At 31.3% G+C, this 16,191-nt stretch overlaps 2 protein-coding genes across 5 annotated transcripts; both read right to left on the bottom strand.

Annotated features, from left to right (window-relative positions):
* Positions 1-155: 155 nt before the first annotated feature.
* On the bottom strand, positions 156-7,236 carry LOC100745216 (double-stranded RNA-binding protein Staufen homolog 2). 2 transcript variants are annotated; one of them, XM_003488986.4, is made up of 10 exons: positions 7,033-7,236; positions 6,488-6,563; positions 6,130-6,338; positions 5,498-6,040; positions 5,199-5,407; positions 4,789-5,124; positions 4,159-4,687; positions 3,821-4,029; positions 3,534-3,714; positions 156-3,003 (listed from the first exon to the last, which is right to left on the bottom strand). In XM_003488986.4, the coding sequence occupies exons 2-10, from the start codon at positions 6,541-6,543 to the stop codon at positions 2,993-2,995; spliced, it is 2,283 nt and encodes a 760-aa protein (XP_003489034.1). In that variant the 5' UTR covers positions 6,544-6,563; positions 7,033-7,236; the 3' UTR covers positions 156-2,992. The 2 variants fall into 2 exon arrangements, with proteins under 2 accessions (XP_003489034.1, XP_012240384.1); XM_012384961.3 differs by lacking the exon at positions 156-3,003 and having other exon boundaries at positions 3,217-3,714.
* A 3,262-nt stretch (positions 7,237-10,498) lies between these two features.
* LOC100745095 (integrator complex subunit 6) lies at positions 10,499-16,115 on the bottom strand. 3 transcript variants are annotated; one of them, XM_024367268.2, is made up of 10 exons: positions 15,764-15,781; positions 15,508-15,585; positions 14,802-14,861; positions 14,055-14,294; positions 13,782-13,962; positions 12,968-13,692; positions 12,617-12,889; positions 12,203-12,536; positions 11,353-12,096; positions 10,499-11,243 (listed from the first exon to the last, which is right to left on the bottom strand). In XM_024367268.2, the coding sequence occupies exons 4-10, from the start codon at positions 14,262-14,264 to the stop codon at positions 11,035-11,037; spliced, it is 2,676 nt and encodes an 891-aa protein (XP_024223036.1). In that variant the 5' UTR covers positions 14,265-14,294; positions 14,802-14,861; positions 15,508-15,585; positions 15,764-15,781; the 3' UTR covers positions 10,499-11,034. The 3 variants fall into 3 exon arrangements, with proteins under 3 accessions (XP_024223036.1, XP_033176332.1, XP_024223035.1); XM_033320441.1 differs by lacking the exon at positions 14,802-14,861 and having other exon boundaries at positions 15,764-16,115; XM_024367267.2 differs by lacking the exon at positions 14,802-14,861 and having other exon boundaries at positions 15,669-15,764.
* Positions 16,116-16,191: the final 76 nt, after the last annotated feature.

Raw genomic sequence — 16,191 nt, 5'->3', positions numbered from 1 at the left:
AAAAAACTTTATCAGTGTAAAATCTTTACTGCCATTATTTATTTCTTAGTCTTTTTCCCGTTCGATCATGCTTTTTCTTTGCTCGATATTACTGAAAATTACATTTTATAACTGTATTCTCTTAAGGAATAAATAAGAAAAAACAAAGTAACTGATTTATTTTAAGCGCAACTTTCATTTTCTATACCACAACATTAAAAACAATAAATCGCATAGTATGATCTTTTTTCCCATCATTAGGAAAGCATTCTTTTAACATAAACATATACAGCATTATCAGATTAAATTAACGGGTCGTTTAAACGTTTTTTTAATAGAAATTTTTGGATAATTCACTCACATTTTCAACTACTTTCATTGAAATAATTTCTTTAACTATCGGTACACAATTCACATAAACTTAATGTTTTAATTATACGAACATAAAATCGCTTTAATTGTTGAAAATACTAAATTGAAATTTTTGTGCATTTATTTATCAATAAGTTGGAACACAAAACGAAGTACGTATGTTTTTACGACATAATAATTTACAATTTAATAATAGTCAGGTATATAAATTTCCGTGCCAATAGTACAATTGTCCGATAGTTACAGATTTAAAAGGAAAGAGTTACTTGTAAAATAAGTATTTATGGTCTGCCCAACGAGATGAAAGAGTAGACACGAATAAAATGTGATTGCTGTGACTGGAATCACCACGTTTATGTCTACTCTCTTGTCTCGTTGAGCAAACTATAGATCGTCACCTTTTATTCTAATGCATCCACGTTTTCTCGGAATCACATTAATCGTTGTGTTCCATCGAGATACTTCCACTTCAGACATCTTAGTAATTAATACTTTATTCGCTTATTATTATGACTAACTATTGTATTACAGTTTACGCGGATAAAATAGGTCCTGCAACAGGGGTACATTTTCGTAGGATTCATGTTTCTCTTTTTCTTTCATTTTCTTACTTTTTTTACTGAAAAAACTATGCGAAAGAGGTTCACCACGACTCTTTTTCATTGTTTCTTTTATTTGGAACACTGAATCCCACGTGAAGAAGGAAGGCTCACCTATGAAGCGATATTTCAGAAAAAGGAACATTCATTAACTCGTCCTCGAGTGAGCTATAAATTATTCGGAAGGTATCGCGTTATGAATGGTTATCTGAAAGAATAAAATATTATAAATGATATAAGTAACCCTTCTTTCCTCTCATCTCCATGATACAGAGCGTATTACATATCGTGGAAAAGTAATCAATTGCTTTACTGAAATTTTACGATCATTTGTTTATGTTCTTTTTCCTTCCTTTTTGTTTAAGGGTTCATTAATATTTAAGAAATCTGTAGAATGATGGAGTGAGAATAATGAATATAAGATAAGTCTTCATAAGAGAATCATATAATAGTATTATTTTCTTTTGTTCTTATATAGATAGAACGAACTCTATTTCTCGACATTATCTTCATTCATTATTGGATATTCTTTATATCATGACCAATTTAGTATCGTTATAAGCTTCTGGCAATAAGACAAAATTCGACGACGTTGTCCCTTTAGCGTAGTCTCATCGGAATCTTGAATATAATTAAATCAAACATATTTTATTAATAACCATGATTCAACGAGACAAATTTTGAATTATTACCATTTTATCTATAATTTCCAATACATCCAGATTATCTTCCATTTTCGTTTTAGATAACGGATGTATGAAAATTTGAATGTCCTTTACTTCTCAATATCTTGTAAAACACGAATATAACCCCAGAGTGCTTCTAGGCCCCATAGAAAAGCAAATTGGGGCAATAATATGAATATATCACATTACCTTTCTTCAATTTTACAAATTCTAAAACAAAAACTCGGAGAACAATCGAATACGTTTAAAGAGTCCCCAACCAATTGTCAAACCTGTATCATCTTTGTATTATTTACCTGTGTGCAATCTTGTAAATCATTATAATTAAATTGATTTAATAAAGCATCCTTAAGCATTTGGTGAATATTACGATGATAAAAAACTGTTTTCTCAGTTGGAGACACTTAATACACATAATTCTTTTCAATTTCTTGCCGAATCTCATTTTGGAAAATGCGCTTCTTTTGTATTGATCACTATATATAATTTCAAAATTAATCATTATTAAGAATTTCATTTCGCTCAACAAAACATTGAGTTTTTTATACGAAATAAGACTAGTCTATTAAAGTTGCTTTACATCTATGTAAATGAATCTAAATGAAGATCATGAAATTGTTTCACTGATTTGTACGCGTTCATAGTAGGTAATAAGACATAAAAGACATTTTATTCGCGAGAATGAGAAAGCCAAGGATTAAATAAAGAAATTAGGAGATGGCCGCATTTCATCTCAGATTTCAATATTTTTCGCTTAATGTTTCTACAATGCTTTTATGATCACAAACCACGACTCTCTGGAAAATGACCATTTCATTTACGATGTTTAAACAGTTTATGTTTACTGATTGTGACCCTATCAATGAAATTGTTATAATAAATATAATAGAATCAATAATCACTGTTAAGATCACAATCTTGATCAAGCACCAATAACACCTCTTACTTCAAGACGTTATTATATGTTTAAGCGTAAAAAATATGATTTAAATTATATATATTCATTTACGCAATTGTAGATACAATTTCATCGTGCCATATTTATAATCGTTGCAGAAATCCATGAAAGGCTGCTGCAAACGATCAGTTGCCGCGAAAGAAAAGAAGAAAAAGGAGAAGAAAGAAGACTGTATTATTTATTGGTGCTTGAGCAATTTTTTGATGCGATTAAGGCACTGCAAAAGATTTGTCCTTCATAAAAAGCTACTGATCTTCAAAATCCGCGATCCGTTAAGTTAAAGAAGCAATGGCGTTATGTATGAAGATCGAGAGTCATCGGTGATTCAATATCGAAGTTACCGTGCAATAAGGCCCAAGAAAGATAGATCAAGAAGACTCATTCTCCCTCCGATTAGTTCATTCAACAACTGTAATATATGTAAATACATTAATAAAAATGGAACACATGATTAATAGTATATAAAAAATAATTTTTTTAAAGGAAAATATACACATAAAAACAACATACATACTAATAGGAATAAAAAATTGATGATATATAATAAAAAATATTAGAAACACACAATACTGGAAACAATGACTCTTACGCCTGTCTATTTAACAAATTAAAAAGAATTCAATCAAATCGTTATGAAAAATTTTATCATAGTATTTCAGAAGATTTAACATTAAGGTTTAATATTAATTTTTACTATTAATACTAAACCTATAATGAAATCACATATCTTTTAAGTTTTGTTTTCAGACATTTATATTGTTCTCATCAATGACTTTTTGAAATGTCCTTAAATTAATTTTCCTTTGCAATGCCTTAAAAGGGCAATGTAAATTAAGCTTATATGTAAATCTTAAATACTATATAACTACTTATCAATAGCTCCATCCATTATATTGTTTTTAACTTGAATACTAATATGTATTCCATCCCCAGACGCACCTTTTTCTTTTTTTGTTTGTGAGTTGGATGCATTATCAAGACCCAGCTTACTTAAAGTACATAGAGCTTTCAATGCTGCTTGATTACGGCTCGCAGTTCTTGTTGGCCCATTGCCATGACAAACTTGTGGTGGATCTGTACTTAATGTTACAAGTGATAGATATTCTTTGTTTACTGCTCCCTGAAAACAAAATTAATTATTAATTTGTTATTCCACATTATATACAACTACATGTATTATTTGCTAATATATATTTTAAATTATAGATGAAGATAGCTATATATACCTTTGGAAAATCGTTAAATTCCACGCTGAAATTAAATAACTGAGACAGATATTTCAATTGATCTTTGGGAGAAACAGTGGGTGGGTTTTGTTGCTGTTGTCCTCGTAGTTCTTCAGCAACAATTTGTACGCTAGGTCCACTGCCTAATTTAGATTCCTGACCTCCGTCTACTAATAAAAGTCCAGGTACTAACTGACGTCCAATAGTTCCTGATTAATGTAAAAATTTTTGAGGACACTTATGTATTATACCAAATAATGTGATTTTTAACTTTTAGTATTCATAATTTGTACATAATGGATGTTATAAAAATTGTTATTAAGTGTACATTATCGTACCTCCTACTGGTGGATGAGATTGAGTTTCATTGATCTGCTCATCTTCTAGGAAGGTAACTTTTCGAGGTTTTTGTTCAGCATTTTCACTTTCTCCTGTTTTAATCGATGGCTTCGTCGGTTGTGGTTGGGGCTTAGTGTAACCTAACTGTGTTAAAAGAGCTTCAGCCGCAGCTCTCTTAGCCAACTTTTTATTAGGACCGATTCCTTGAGCAGAATATTGTCCCATAGTAACCTCCATAACGAATTCTTTTCGCCTTGGAGCACCCTTTTCTTCAATCAGATTATAGACAGGTTCCTTCTCTCGTTTAGCTTGTTGTATCTGATCTAATCGCGAAACTGGATTTACTTCTTCTGCAGAGTCAGAGTCAGAACGTGGTTCTTGATAAACTTTTATAAGATTTCGCGACTTTTTCTTTGTTGCTGGTGGCTTGCGTTTCACGCGTACTAAACGATTTTGAATAGTTTCAGGCAATGGAGGTAGACGATTGAGTTCTTCTAACATGAACTCCGCTGCGTGTTTCTTCGATACCTATGCGTTGAATCGCAAATATATTATATATCATATGCTTTTTAGTTTAGTACAAAGAACCTATATAAAATATGTTATATTTTAAATACAAAAAGACTTACTTTCTTTGAAGGTCCTTCTCCTAATGTAACTTTATCTCCAACAGTACATTTCGTCCTGAATGTCCGAATATGAGGCTTACCAATTTCTGACACAACTTCAAAACTAACAGGTAAGCCACGTTTTAATGCTTTTTCGTGAACTAATGATACAGGGCTCTTCAATTCTGCAATCGGATCTTTAGCTTCACCTAATGTACCGTTTTCGCCACTGTTACAATTATTTGCTATTTCTTCTGGTAATGGCAATTGGCGCAATTGTTCTAAAGCTTTGCTTGCCGCATCATGTCGTGCTGCTTGACCTGTCAGACCTCTACCAATAAATTCACGTTCTCCTACCTATAAATTAATGTTTTGAATAAAATTTTGTATCCAGAAATACAATTATAATGATGTGTTTATTACTCTTTTACCTTCAAAGATACAAGATATAATTGAGGTTCTGTATGGAAACCTCGATTATATGTAGGAAAACGTGGATTAAATATTCGAGGAAAGTGTCCTAAACCGTTTGTAACATATTGTTGTAATCCTGCTGGTGGAGCTTGTCTAAAAGTATAGACAGTGGCTTCTCCTCTTTTCATAGCCAAAGCATTTAATTCAACAGTTGGTGGCAAATTTCCTATAATGGAGAGAAGAGTTTAAAACTTCATAATATTTACATTCTCTGAATATATTTTTTGTAATCAGTATACATATGGTATGCATTTACCAGGCCCGCCAAAACATTTCCCCGGGTGTCCAACTCTCATAGTCTTTGTAGGTTTTGGCGGAGGTCGTTGATACCACGTCTTCGTTAATGCTTCAGTAGCAGCACTGTGCTGAGCTTTTTTTATGCTAGGACCTTCAGCAACATATTCTTCTTCGCCCAACTTTAGCGTTACCGTAAATCGCTTTTTGTGCGCTGGTCCTTGTTCATTAGTCAACCTATATTGATGCTGAATTTTATTAAAACGTGCTAACTCATTCAATAAGCACATTGGTGTTTTTTCTTTCATGTTTGCCAAAGCTGAATCAGTCACATTAACGTGATTTTGAGTAGGTGGACTTTGATCTCTGGACTCTCCACTGTTTGTTTCATTTGTAGTTGGTTTATTTGATTCTATGCTTTGCGGTTGTTGAATGTGTTGCGGAGGCGGGGGATTTCGTTGATTATTTTGCGGTGGTGGATACTGTGGTGGTGGTACATTTGGATTTTGTAGAGTCACAGAAACAGTATTTGCTTGATCCTTTAGACTGACGCTAACCATGGTGCCTAAAAGAAGTGACCCATGTTAGTTAGCTTTCTAGTATTAAAAATAATTTACTAATGTATGATAACACGCTGTAATTTATTCAATGTACCATTCGCATTATGTGCATTCATGCCCATCAACATTGGTTGCCTTGGATTTCCATGTGGTGGTCCAGGATGTTGCATGTGATGAATGTGTTGTTGATGGGGGGGCATGGACAGTATTTGTTGATGTGGATTCCGATGCGGTAACGGATGCTGAGGCTGATGTAAAGGGGCCATATTTGCCTGCTGCATAGGACGCATCGGACCACCCATTCTAATAAAACATCAAATAGAATAAATATAAAAATTTAAGTATTTAGTATTTAGTGATCACTTCATATTTTATCATTATGAAATAAAAATATTTAAATATACATCATACTCCGGTATGAACTACAAAGAATTTTATATTATATTACAAACCTGTTATGATCTCGAAGTTGGTTTTGCATTGTGTGATGTTGGTGACGTAACATCATGTACAAAAATTATGCAAAACCTAAAATGAATAAAGATATTGAATAAAAAATATCGTATCAAATTCATTTAAAACAAAAGAGTTTAGGGTGATACCATCTTTTATTCTAAGATGACATATTTGTAATGATATTTCTTCTGCATTGACTATTCTAATATAAAGAATAAGTATTACTTCATCAATGTAAGTATTACACATAAACGGCATACTTTTGACTTTGTTATTTTAGGTAAACTAATATATTGTATGAAAATGACATTGTAATGTTAAAAACAATGAGTAATTCAGAGGTAATAGATATTTGACAGTAATTGTACATGTAAATCATATTACACATATTACGAGCTGTATTTAGAAAGATTCGTTTATAATTGATAGGCGTAACAGCGTTAATCGCGAGTAAGAAATTTCTGTTCTAATGAACTAGTCAATAGACAATGGGCTTGGCCCGGCTATTTGGCAGCGGAATTATGCGGTTGAATTTTCTTACCAAAGTTTATTCTATTTCACGAAAATTTTCAGATTATTCGACAGCGAAATTTCCGGCGAAACAGATCTGCCACTTAAGGGAACACTGCCAGGCCCTTTATGCGGCTATTGGCAAACAGTAAAGAAAAATCGTCTGTAGACTAAAATGCGGCCATTTTGATGTGAGCCTCTCGGTCACCGTCTCTCATCCCTTCCAATCATCCTACTTGCCGATTTTTTTAAAAGTCTCCAATATCGATTATACTTATCGATACTTCTCATTTCTTTAAATCATCAGTTATTAACAATAATTTTTCCATATTATTTATAAGAGTATTTTATAAACTGAGTATTTCGTTTAAATATAGTATTTAGTTACTAATATTCTTCAATATCAATAAAATATATTGTGTGTAACGTTGCATTGTAGATTCAAATTTTGAAACTGAAGTAACGGATGTAATCGACATTTACTTTGATATTATTGATTGAAATTTTATTAATTCTGTTGATAAACACGTGTACATATATTTGTACATTTATACTTAATTAAAATTTCAAGAAGAAATACCAAAGGTTTGATAATAAAGTCAGTTTCATATGTTAGTTAATTTTATGGAAAATAAATGTTTGATGTATAAATATTAATATTACAATATTATATATACTTTCTGTTATAAATATAATCAAGCCAACAATAGATGTTTATTAACTTTTTGTCACAACTTTGTGTTACAATATTTCAATATCAATGTGTTATTTATTAAATGAAATTGTTTAACGTGAATGTATATTTATCTGCCGCTATAAACTTTCGATGACTGCGCAATAAATTTTTATTCTTAAATAATACTAAAAGAAGTTATGTAATGTCTCCATTTATAAAATAAGATTGTTTATATAGATTGTGTATATAGATTATTTGACCAGTAATTGTTTACGTACAAGACACATTGACTTGATATAAATATCATCGGTATTATCGTCGAGCATAGATTTTCGGATTTTCTACTATTATTTTTATTATATAACTTTTATTTACATTCTGTATTTATATTAGAACAAATTTTAAAGCAAACTTGAAATAATATCAGTACGAAGTGTGGTAAACATAACCTATTCCAGTGTATATTAATCGTCTTTTTATTATTCAAGTATTTGATCATAAATTTTATGTGTAAATGAATAATTTTCGTAATTAATTTGAAACATTAGATGAAAATAACACACCATATAAAATGTTTTAATTATCTTTTAATTTATTTTTTAAGCTTATTTGCTATATTTCTCTTTTTAAATATAAACGTAAAAATGGAACAATCATTTCAATATAAGTTTTTTGATAGTAACCGTTAATATATGCTTATTTACAGTGGTATATGTACAATAACGCACATACTAATACATTAGATACAAGGATAACAACTGAATGTATTTTAAAGGAGACAATAAGAACACATATATAATATGGATATAATAAATTACAATTTGAATTGAACTTAGAAGTAAATTGAAGATATTTTGCTGATAAAATCATTATCTTAATTTAATGGACTGTAGGGCATAAAAAATTGTAAACACTAATATTTTTCTAGTCTTTTCCTTCAAAGTATATAATTTAGTCCTTTTTAATGTGCAAAAGTATTAAATTTATAATTTTTCATTTTCTAAAATGATTTTTACATATTTGAATTATAAAATTCACTTTCATGAAAAAAATTACAAACGAACACTTTTTTTTATAAACTTATAAGATGCATTATCTTAATCAAAATAGTACAAAGTATTTTCCTATATTTTTGACATTTTTTATAACCATCTTCAATTAATCTGCTTGAATAAACATTAATACATTAAAAAGTACAATTTCTATAACAAAAATTTTGTAATCGTATTACTTATCCCATCATAGTTTTTCTTATCATCTATTAATTCATTATAGAATCGCACTTTGTGTTATATTCATTCAACTTTCTTATTAATTTCTCTTTGGAGCCAATAAGCGTCTAGCATCATTGTCTTCAAGACTCAGCTAAGCTCCATTATTATAAAATAATTTATTAAACATTTAACGGTTTCAATTAATAAATACTATTTGATATACAATTTCACTACTAAATTTACAAAGAGCAGAATATAATGTTCCTGTAAAAAAGTTCAGATTGATTATCTTACTTAAAAAATATTCCTTAAATATAAAAGGGCAATATATATGTCTATTATTATAATCTTTATATCAAAATGCATTCAGAGAAAATCAAAGAATAAGCCCCTTTATATTTAAATTTGTTTAATGATACAGATGATATGTTGTAATTTATTAGTATGCCCCATAAAACTTTCTCCTATTTTTATGTGAATAATGACAATGAATGCAGTGCAGATGAAATTCCTTTAGTTCTAGTACACATATAATGCTCATGATTCAATTAATTGATTAATAGGTAAGATAATCTGCCTGATCATTTAATCCAGGACAATCCACTTAATATTTGGTCAAATCACTATTACTCCTTATAAATAGCAACAAGTGACTTTGACATTATTAATTATTTATATAAATCATTGCTATTACTGTATACCTTTTTTCAACCCACTTCTACTCAATGTAAAATAACGATTAAAGTAATAACAATAAAATTTATTTTAAATATACCTGGCTTTTTTTATTAAGAATTTTATTTTTACAGCCAGTTCAATAGTTTGTTATTTTTTAATAAGACATACATTTGAAACAAAATCGTTGAAGTGGATTAAAAATAAATACAATCGTTTTTACACTAATTTTCAATAGCATTAGGCACTGTCAACCCTTCATTGAAAATGTTTTAATAAATTCCATTTTTGAGAAAGCTAGAAAAATCAGAAAAGAAAGATTTGTTATGATCAAACAAGTTCTATTTTCAAAGTATTTTAATTTAGCAAATTACATGATAAAATAATATGCATCTTTTACTTACAAAATTTAAATTTTTACAACCTCTTTTTAAACAAAAGATATGTGTTAAATTTTTAATGTTGCATATTAAGCATCTTTCCAGTTTATAAAAATCAGACCCAAATAGTTTCATACTATTAATAATATACACAACTAAATTTACAAACCACGTTATATGTTAATGACCTTGAACCTGCATTTATACACTAGATCACAATATAGTACATGCTAAAATCTTAGAAAAAAAAAAAATATATATAAAGAAAACTTAGTCAAAGAAAACATATAGTCATTTCTGTTTAAATTTATTATTAATTTTGGTCGTACAGTTGGTAAAATTGTACTACTCTAATACTGTTGTACTTTTTCAGGGCGTTATATTTACATCAATTTATTTGAAAAACAGAAGAAGTTACAATTGTTAATTATTACCCAAAATGTGGAGTATCCCAAATGCCTGCATTTGAGACTTAAAATTTTTTATTTACATTTTAACGTGTTTATTTACATCTCCGCTTTGTTTATTTTCATTTTAACGTGTTTTTTTACATTTCCGCTTTTTTTTTTTTTTTTTTTTCCTTTTTTTTTTTTTTTTTTAGATAAGAAGAAAGATATAATAGGAATAGCATACAGTAATTTTACTCTAATATCAAATCCAAAAACTAAAAAATTATTACAAATTGTATAATAAATTTATATCCAGAATGTTAAATAATGTTTATAAAGTTATTAAATTGTTGCTAAAAAGATTTTATTGTCGCAACACAGATTTTCTGATCTTTCATACAGAACAAAACATATTTCTACCAACTGTACAGTAACAAAATAAAGAACAAGAGAAGTACTGAAATCATATCTCCTTGGTTGACGTACAGAATGCTATTTTGTTTCATTAGATTTAACAATTATTATCACTTCTCACGCCTTGGCAACATACATCCTTAAACGCTAGTATGCTTATCGCTTTATAGATGTACGACTTGCTTTTATTGGGGTATTTTGTATCCCTCTTATACTTTCTGCATCTCATTCACTGAATTCGTACTTTTCGTTATCGAAATAATGCCCCGATTATGCAATGAATTCTTAACTTATTTTTGTGGCACCATTGTGATTCACCTTATGGTTTACAGTCCAGTTATCTTCTTGTAGATTTTTCAAATGATCTTCTAGTAATGATGCCAAATTACGTCTTTTAAATCGTAATGATTCTTTCACAATATCTCGCAAAAATGCAAGTCGTATATCTAGAGTCCCTTGAATTTGGTGTAAATGTGAAAATAGTGTTTCATAATCTGAAACAAGATTATAATTATTGGTATAAATTATTTTGTAGATTTCCTTCTTCATAGACTATAGATATACATAAAAAGATAATAGAAATACGTATCCATTTCAACTTACTTGTACCTCTTCTTCGCACTTCCTTATATACAAGTTCTCGAACGGACAAATTATGTCTTCTAATATCTTCCAATTCTTTTTTCGTCAAAACTTTGTCTTTTTCTACTTTGGACTCGCGTTTTTCTTCGATATGATTAGACAATCGTTCATCAACCGAATTTTCAACTCTCACACTATTTTCAACACAATCATTAAGAGGTAGATTGTTACACTCATTCTTAACATTTTCCGTTTTCTCGGTTTTCACTTCGCTCTTAGGTGTATCAACATTATTAACTACCGGTGTTAAAGTTGGTGGAACATCCATGTGATTGTTAGTATGTTCCACTGGAATTGGTTCGAAAACTGGTATTGTTGGCATTTCTGCAAGGCCATTTACTAATTTCTCCGGCGAATTAATACACGGCGCATTTGATACACTAGGTGTAGAATTTGTTATATTTGATGAAACTTGATTCGAGTCGGCAGTTGGGGTCACTTGATTTTTCGTATCGTCAACCCATGGTACTGGCGAACTCGGTGGAGTATTCGTAGGCGTATACGACGGTCTCCGTACGACTACATCTTTAGGAATTGGACCCGGTTTTCGTTTATTTGGCGGTGCTTTCGAAGCAGGCGACCCTCCTCCATCCGATGCAGGCAAGCTACGTTTAAGACCGCCCTTGGAAGTTGAAGATGTTGCACCAACCATATCAATATCCGCTTCGTCGACCATCATTCTTTTATCTATTTTGAATGGATTACCTGGAATTTAATCACAAGAAATTAGATACTCTTTTAACATAAATGTAAACTTAATATTTTTAAATTAAAATAACTAGATTAGTTATCAAATATTTTGAACTATTACCAAACATATGTTGTCTAACTGGAGCACTTTCTATTTCTCTCAATGGTGGAGTCATACGTTTCAAATATTCTTGATAATTTCCCATTTGTGCTAGGGGCATTGAGTGAACGTAATCATCATCAAGTAATTTTGTATGCAGCAACCCAGGTTGTAGGAAGTTGGCTCGCATTCTAACAACTTGATCTAACAAAGATTTTCGTGGAACGTCGAATGCGTTCCTATAACTATGCGCACCACGTTGTTGATTTCTAATTAATCCGACTACAAAACCACCGAATTCATTTAATTGATCCCTCAATCCGGTAAATTTATCTTGTAATAATGGATGTGATACCTGAAGATTAGATTAAAAAACAATATTAATTCTGTAAGAACACAAATATTTTTATATAGTAGATAATAACAAATATTTACCAAATCTTTTTTTAAAGGAGTTCTAGGAATAACCCTCACACCTTCTGTTACTGTTGTACTACCATTCACTAAATTTTTTGTCATATTGGCAGTAGCAAGTTGTTTGGAAAGAACTTCATTACATAGTCTATCAAATTCAATTTTAGCTTGATTTTTTAATCGTTTTAAATAATTTAAGACACTATAGGATAACGAATTATCCATATTATCAGGTATTAATGTTTGAGCTAATGGTGTAGGTGCACCCATTCTAGTTAAAGCTCTCCTGAGGGACTGTAATACAAAATTGCACTATTATTCAAATTTACTAATAAAGTAATTAAATATTCTGATAATCAATTGAAAACTTACTGCTGCATAATAAGTGGGCATTGTTCTCATGTAATTTTGAAATTGTGTTCGCCATTCATTCGTTGGTTTCAATCTATGCACTTTAAACAGTTCTTCCAACAAAGGCAAAAGCACTGGATAGTTGTAAGGCATGACAAACAAATTTACGCACGTTAAATTAGTGCTTGCTTTTAAATATCCAAATGGATGACCCACTTCACTTGATTTGTAAGAATTCGCCACAAAAACTTGCCAACATATTGTCGGTTGTTTTCTGGCTAATATGTACTGCGTCAACGGACTTGGTTCTAATTCATATTTATCAAATGGAAGATTTTCTATCACCATAGGCTCTTGACTGGTGCAAGTAAATTTTACATTCGGATGTGCCGATCTAGCCGGCAAAGAACTAGCACTCAGATCAGGCCAGAAACTTTCAGGTATCGGCCAGAATCCAACCGCGAAACCTTTCTGAGCAGATCTCGGGACATAAATCAGTCTTCTACAAGAATGCCATGCTGTGTTTCCTGGTACCGTTGGATTAGGAAGATACGTCCGTGCTCCATTCGTTGTATTATTTTCATCCTCATTTTCATCGTCGTCTGCATGTTGTGTTTCGTTATTTAAAGATGGAGGATCTGGTCCAATTTTTTCGAAATTTATTACCACACCAGACTGAACCTTCTGTACCAAAGAGTCTATACATTGCATCATCATTCTAAAAGATGTTATACAATATGAACGACCTACAATGAATAATAGATTTTTTATATCAGTATTTTTATGAGCAGCAATAGAATAAATTATCTTATGAAAATATTTTTCTTTTCCTTACCTCCAGTAACTTCACACATAGCATCTATAGGAGATGAATCACTTGCCACTAAACCTGTATCTCTTTCGACAGCCGGAGTTCCAGATAAACGAAGTACCAAAGAAAATAATCTTTGATCCCATCTAAATGGCTCCTTGGTTAGTTCAGATCCGGGTATAGGAGAGTGCATTGGTAGTGTAAACTGTAATAATCATTTTTTGTTTTTCAATTATCTTTTTCATAAAAAAGGAAAAGATGGTATTTCTACTTTTTAAATACAATTAAGAAACTTACATCTTGATTAACTCCACTATTAGTCGTATATTTTCCTCCATCTGTAATCACAACGATTACTGATGGTTCCAAATAAAATGGACATCTTCCCTGTCCATATGTATCTATGCCAGTTTGCATACGATTTATGTTCAAGACATCTAAAGCATGTTTCAAAGCAGCACCTAGTGTTGTTAGCCCAACGCATTGTAAATTTTTAAGCTCGTTCATAAAAGTTGCTAAATTTTCCTTCCATCCAGCCTAGAAGAAAAGAGTATTTGTTTAGTTATATATCAAAACCAAGAGAAAACAATTTCTTCTTCAACGTAATATAACAATATAAAAAATCATATATGTTCTTATTGAAATGTCTTCCATATTGGAAGAATCTTGATCTTTATTTTTCAATTTATTTCTAAAACAAAAATAATGACAAAGCTAATGATTCAAGAAAGATACAAAATTGTAACTTATTACAAGGTTTGGAGTTCTGTCACTAAAGTTTAGCAACAATGGAGGAGAAGAAAATTATTCTGCAATAATGAGAACCTCCATGTAACATTAAATATGCAGACAATAAAGAATAGCCATAAAAAATTCACAACGTTCATTGTCAATCACATTGGTGATTTTTTAAATTCATCATTGTATCAACAATATTTACATTAACTTCTATCCAATGCATGATAATTCTTTATTGTCTCAGGATCCACTGTCATATGGAAAACTTATTTTACTTCTCTACCATTACCAAACTGGTGACAGTACCTTAATCCTTATAACAACTTTCAACCTTGGGCCATTCTTAATTGATCATCATGTTCAATTCTGAAAAAAAAGACCTACTTCAACTTATAAATAAATTTCATAAACACAAAATTGAATAGGATGGAATGAAATCAAAATTTTGTTATAAAATTAAAAGAAAATTTTTGTTGGAGAGGGATTAACAAAGCATAGATTCTAAAATTTAAAAAGGAAAGCACATGTAAGTTTGTCTTATCAACGAAATTGTGTATATCAATTTCGTAAATTTGGCGCGCACGTAACCATAAAGAAAGAAACCCTCGTGGGCAGGCCCCCACTCGCGTATTACTACCCACAATGCTGCTCTTCCGTAACCGAGGACAGAAGATACGGCAAGTGCACGCTGCACTTTGCTGCCTTCTTGCTGACTATCAATTATTCAGCAATCGAAGGGGACCAATAACATGGCAATTCTGCATGAATGCATCGATTGGTCATATAAGACAACGAATCATGGGTGCATTTGAAAGGAAAAACAGAAAAGATATTTGAGAGAAAAGATATAATTGAAAGTTTTATGCATGAGACACTATACATGGTAGTTAGCTAGCGTATGTGTGCGTGTAAGAAAGAGATGCAATGATCTTAGGAACAAGAAAAAGGGAAAAGGATAAAAAGTGTGAAAGATACGAATGTAAAAGCAAGTGTAATACGAAGAAAAACATACCTTGATATTCTGGGGCGGATCTTCGAAGGTCAGGAGCATGTAACGATCTCCACGACTCTCTGGTGATCTTTGTCTTACCTACAGAAAAAAAAAGAAAAAAGGATTAAACGATTAAAAATTACGAGTTGCAGGAAAGTAAAAGGCAGGGAGTCCGTTATTACACGTTGCTCTTTTTGACAATGGCACACGAGCTAATGATTGGGCACAGCAATCACAATTGAATCTCCCGGCCGGGAAAGCTGTCTGACTAGCGTACCTTCACGAAAGTCTCCACGGCGCTCTTGGCTACATCCAAAAGCGTGGGTCGCCCGCCCAAATATGCCCTCTGATTCATGGAGGCCGACGTGTCGATCAAAAAGACTATTATGGTCATCTTCGCGAGGCGAACCCGCTCGTTCTCGAGGTCGTAACTGCGGCCCGAGACCTCCCGTAGTCAGAACTAGCTAGCTAACAGCCCTACGACGGCGTGGCGCATAGCTGCTTCGACCATTGAACGCTCCCGAATACGCTCTCCGAAAAACTTCTTTTATCGTAACGGCGCCCGCTTCGTTCTTACTCTTTTTCGATCTCTCTCTTTCTTTTCTTTTTACTTCTCTTTCCCTCTTTTCCTATATATATATATATATATATATATATATATGTATGTATGTATGTATGTATGTATGTATGTGTATGTGTATGTAT

Source organism: Bombus impatiens, unplaced genomic scaffold (assembly GCF_000188095.3).
Source record: "Bombus impatiens unplaced genomic scaffold, BIMP_2.2 scf_0317, whole genome shotgun sequence".
NCBI classification, from domain to species: Eukaryota; Metazoa; Arthropoda; class Insecta; order Hymenoptera; family Apidae; genus Bombus; species Bombus impatiens.
Note: the sequence above shows the minus strand (reverse complement) of the source record. Positions and strands in the feature narration are given on the sequence as shown.

What these genes read in the sequence shown, in the direction of transcription:
- LOC100745095 (XM_033320441.1), bottom strand. Translation starts at nt 15,880, where the DNA reads ATGACCATAATAGTCTTTTTGATCGACACGTCGGCCTCCATGAATCAG. An exon ending in CTCCTTTAAAAAAAGATTTG is followed by an intron (nt 12,537 to 12,616) that starts GTAAATATTTGT and finishes TCTAATCTTCAG; the next exon opens with GTATCACATCCATTATTACA. An exon ending in AGTTAGACAACATATGTTTG is followed by an intron (nt 12,097 to 12,202) that starts GTAATAGTTCAA and finishes ATTAAATTCCAG; the next exon opens with GTAATCCATTCAAAATAGAT.
- LOC100745216 (XM_012384961.3), bottom strand. Translation starts at nt 6,543, where the DNA reads ATGATGTTACGTCACCAACATCACACAATGCAAAACCAACTTCGAGAT. An exon ending in CAACTTCGAGATCATAACAG is followed by an intron (nt 6,339 to 6,487) that starts GTTTGTAATATA and finishes ATGTTTTATTAG; the next exon opens with AATGGGTGGTCCGATGCGTC. An exon ending in GAAATGTTTTGGCGGGCCTG is followed by an intron (nt 5,408 to 5,497) that starts GTAAATGCATAC and finishes TCTCCATTATAG; the next exon opens with GAAATTTGCCACCAACTGTT.